Source organism: Gallinula chloropus, assembly GCF_964237585.1.
Source record: "Gallinula chloropus genome assembly, chromosome: 29".
NCBI lineage: Eukaryota > Metazoa > Chordata > Aves > Gruiformes > Rallidae > Gallinula > Gallinula chloropus.
In genome coordinates, this window is record NC_140114.1 from 3,380,137 (window position 1) to 3,383,088 (window position 2,952).

General features: G+C 51.7%; 1 protein-coding gene across 1 annotated transcript; it reads right to left on the reverse strand.

The window, feature by feature from the left end:
• Positions 1-450: 450 nt before the first annotated feature.
• LOC311202287 (dnaJ homolog subfamily C member 9-like) lies at positions 451-1,122 on the reverse strand (the record flags this gene model as incomplete). Its single annotated transcript, XM_084276841.1, has 1 exon — positions 451-1,122. The coding sequence occupies one exon, from the start codon at positions 1,120-1,122 to the stop codon at positions 451-453; it is 672 nt and encodes a 223-aa protein (XP_084132967.1).
• Between the last annotated feature and the right edge of the window lie 1,830 nt (positions 1,123-2,952).

Below are 2,952 nucleotides of genomic sequence, written 5' to 3' on the forward strand. Positions count from 1 at the left end.
ACTACAAGAAAGAATAGATAAAGACTGAAAAACAACGGGGAATTGACAATATTTTGGTATATAGCATACAACAAGCAATTCAAATAATGTTAAATAACTGATAATGAACATCAGGAAACACTGCAAATGTCACGGGGCTTTTTGCACCATGGGATCACATGAGGTACTGTGGATAGAGAGCACAAGGCATTAGTTGCCTGAGGAAATCAGGATAAGCACTGGTTTCCCAGGCACGGCAGTGAAAGCAGAATTTCAGGGAAGAATTTGAGGAATAACAAGGGAAGGAGATACTTAAGGGAACTCTGTTACTGACAAGTGGAGGAGACAGCACACAACACAGCCAGCTCCCAAAAAAATTAATTATTTTTTCTTCTTTCCTCCTTTTTTAGCATTGTTGCTGTATTTTGCTTCCAGTTGTGCCAACAAGCCCTCCGTTTCCATTTTTCAATGTTAATTTCTGCTTTGAATCAGCGCTTTCACATCATCTTCTCCACTGAGGCCCGCTTCGTTCTTCATCTTTTCTGCCTCTCTCGCTTCTTTTTCTGCCCAGCGTTTTCTTGAGAACCTTTTCTGCTTCGACTCTTCTACAAAGCCTCGGTGGGATGGGACTTCTCCGAAATCGATGGTGTTTTCTATGATTTTCCATATTCTGGGTTTGTCTGTATAGTCCAGGCACAGCCCAGACTCCATTACCCTGTCCATGTCCCCCTCAAAATCCACGTACGCTGCTTCAGTACCGGCCAGCTCTTCTTGAGAATTTTTATAGCTCTTTTCAAAGTCTTCAGTGTCTTTCAGAGAGACCTTCTTGAAGAGCAGCTGCCAGTCCTCCTGCCAGTCCCGCTCGCCACGAAGGGCCTTGCCCTCCTCATCCCCCGTGCCCTGCTCATCGTACACCGCGCGCTGCTCCGCGTCGCTCAGGACGGCGTACGCCTCACCCAGGATCTGAAACCACCGCGTCACCTCCTCCTTCGCATCGGGCTCAGCGCGATCAGGGTGGACGCGGAGCGAGGCGCGGTGGGAACCGCGGTGGATCTCCTGGGCTGAGGCCTCCCGGCGGACGCCGAGGACGCGGTAAAGGTCCGAGGAGCCGAAGGCAGCCTCGCTCTGCTCCAGCAGCCCCATCCCACTGCGGTGCCGGCACCGCCCCCGCCCGCTAAGAGCGCACCAACAGCCGCTGCTGTTAGAAAGTCTCTTAGTTAAAATGTCCTCATTTCCAAGTGCTGCATGTTCGGTCTGGCTGAACCCCGTTGACAGTACAAAGGGCCTGATGTTTGTTGCCTCTCTGGCTAGGGGGGTGAAAAACCATTAGAGGGAAAATGCACACAGAGGTGCGTATGTGCAACATGCATGTCTGTATTTTTTGTTCTTGGGCACCGGTTTGCCTGTAGTTTGCTCTGCTTTCCCCAGAGGCACACAACAGCCCTGCTCTGGTTGTTGGCATTTTGATCCCATGTGTGTGCACGTGTGCGTGCGTGTGTTCTGTATAGCCCTCTCCATCTCCTTAGATGCTCAGTCAAGCCACTAGCTGGCCCTGAATGACCTGTCTTCTCAGTTACATCATGTGCAGACACAGATGGGCCCCAGGCCTATGGCCTCTCCAGTAGCTGTGCCTTCTGCCCACCAGCCCAGCCCTTGGCTGAGACCTCCCCAGACTCTCCCGTACGTGGCCCAGACTCGTGGTCTTTCCTGGTTCCCACAAGTGAAGCTACTTGTCATCTATGCTGGCCTGGTGTCTTAGGGATGGTGCTGGCTGTGAGGAACTGCAGCCCCTTCTCCTGTTGCTGCCACTTGGAGCAGGACTCAGAACCACCATTACATAAATAAGCCAGGACAGACTAGTGGTCAGCATCTCCCAGTGAGTCCTATTCCAGGCAGAGGCACTTGCTTGGACTGTTAGGTGATACTTGTGGCCCTGTGGGGTCCCTCACCCTGGAGCCAGGCCTTGGGCTGAGCAATGGGCTCGCTTGGAGCAGGGCCGGGCTGCTCCCCTGGCACTGCGCTCCTGGGGTGTCCCAGTAAAGAGACAGGTGGTTGAAGTCGTCCTCGTCAAAAGGCCTGTCTCATGAAGGTATGTCACCAAGTTTTCTGCCCTTTTCAGAACGCAGCTTAGCTTGGGGCACTCCCAAAGAAACTTTAGCTTGTGAACTGAACAAGAGCCCCCTCATTGTCATCACAGCTTTCCTCGTGTAGTCAGGGTGATAGGTTCTCCTTGCAGAAATGCCAAAAGTTCAACAGTCATATAAAAGTTTTAGCTGGAATTCCCTTTGGTTTTGTAGAGAAATGCTGTCCCCTGAAGGAAATCTTGTAATGTGTCTCTGAAGGGTGCAGACCTTGAGGAGCAGGCTGCTCAAGAGTGAGTCCCCGTGTAGCTCCCCCCTGCCCCCCTACCAAAACTTTGCCATGCAAATCCCATACACAGTTCAAGGAGGGAAGCAGTGGGAGAGGATGCTGTGTGGTAAATACTGGGCTGATCTTCTGTTGAAGCAGCAAGCAATGGAGCTTTTTGGCATTTGGGAGTTTAGCTGGAGCAGAAGGGGCTGGAATAATCTTGCCAATGAGCATAAACTTGTATATAGGAAGTTCCACCTAAACATCAGGAGGAACATCTTTCCTGTGAGGGTGGTAGAGCACTGGGACAGGCTGCCCAGAAGTTGCGGAGTCTCCATCTCTGGCACTACTCAGAGCCCACCTGGATGCTGTCCTGGGCAGCCTGCTGTAGGAGATGTGGCTCTGGCAGGGGGGTTGGACTAGATGCTGTGAAGAGGGCCCTTCCAACTCCCAGCATTCTCTGCTTCTGTGGTAAGTCACAATGGTCAGCGTGACATGTAGGTACGTGTCATAATAGAGCCTGATTGGGATTGGACCTGGAGGTCTCATTAGCATTCTGTAACTGCTGAGCAGGTAGGGTGTCCTCCAGTAGGTCCTGTAATCACTCAGTCTTAATATACCCTG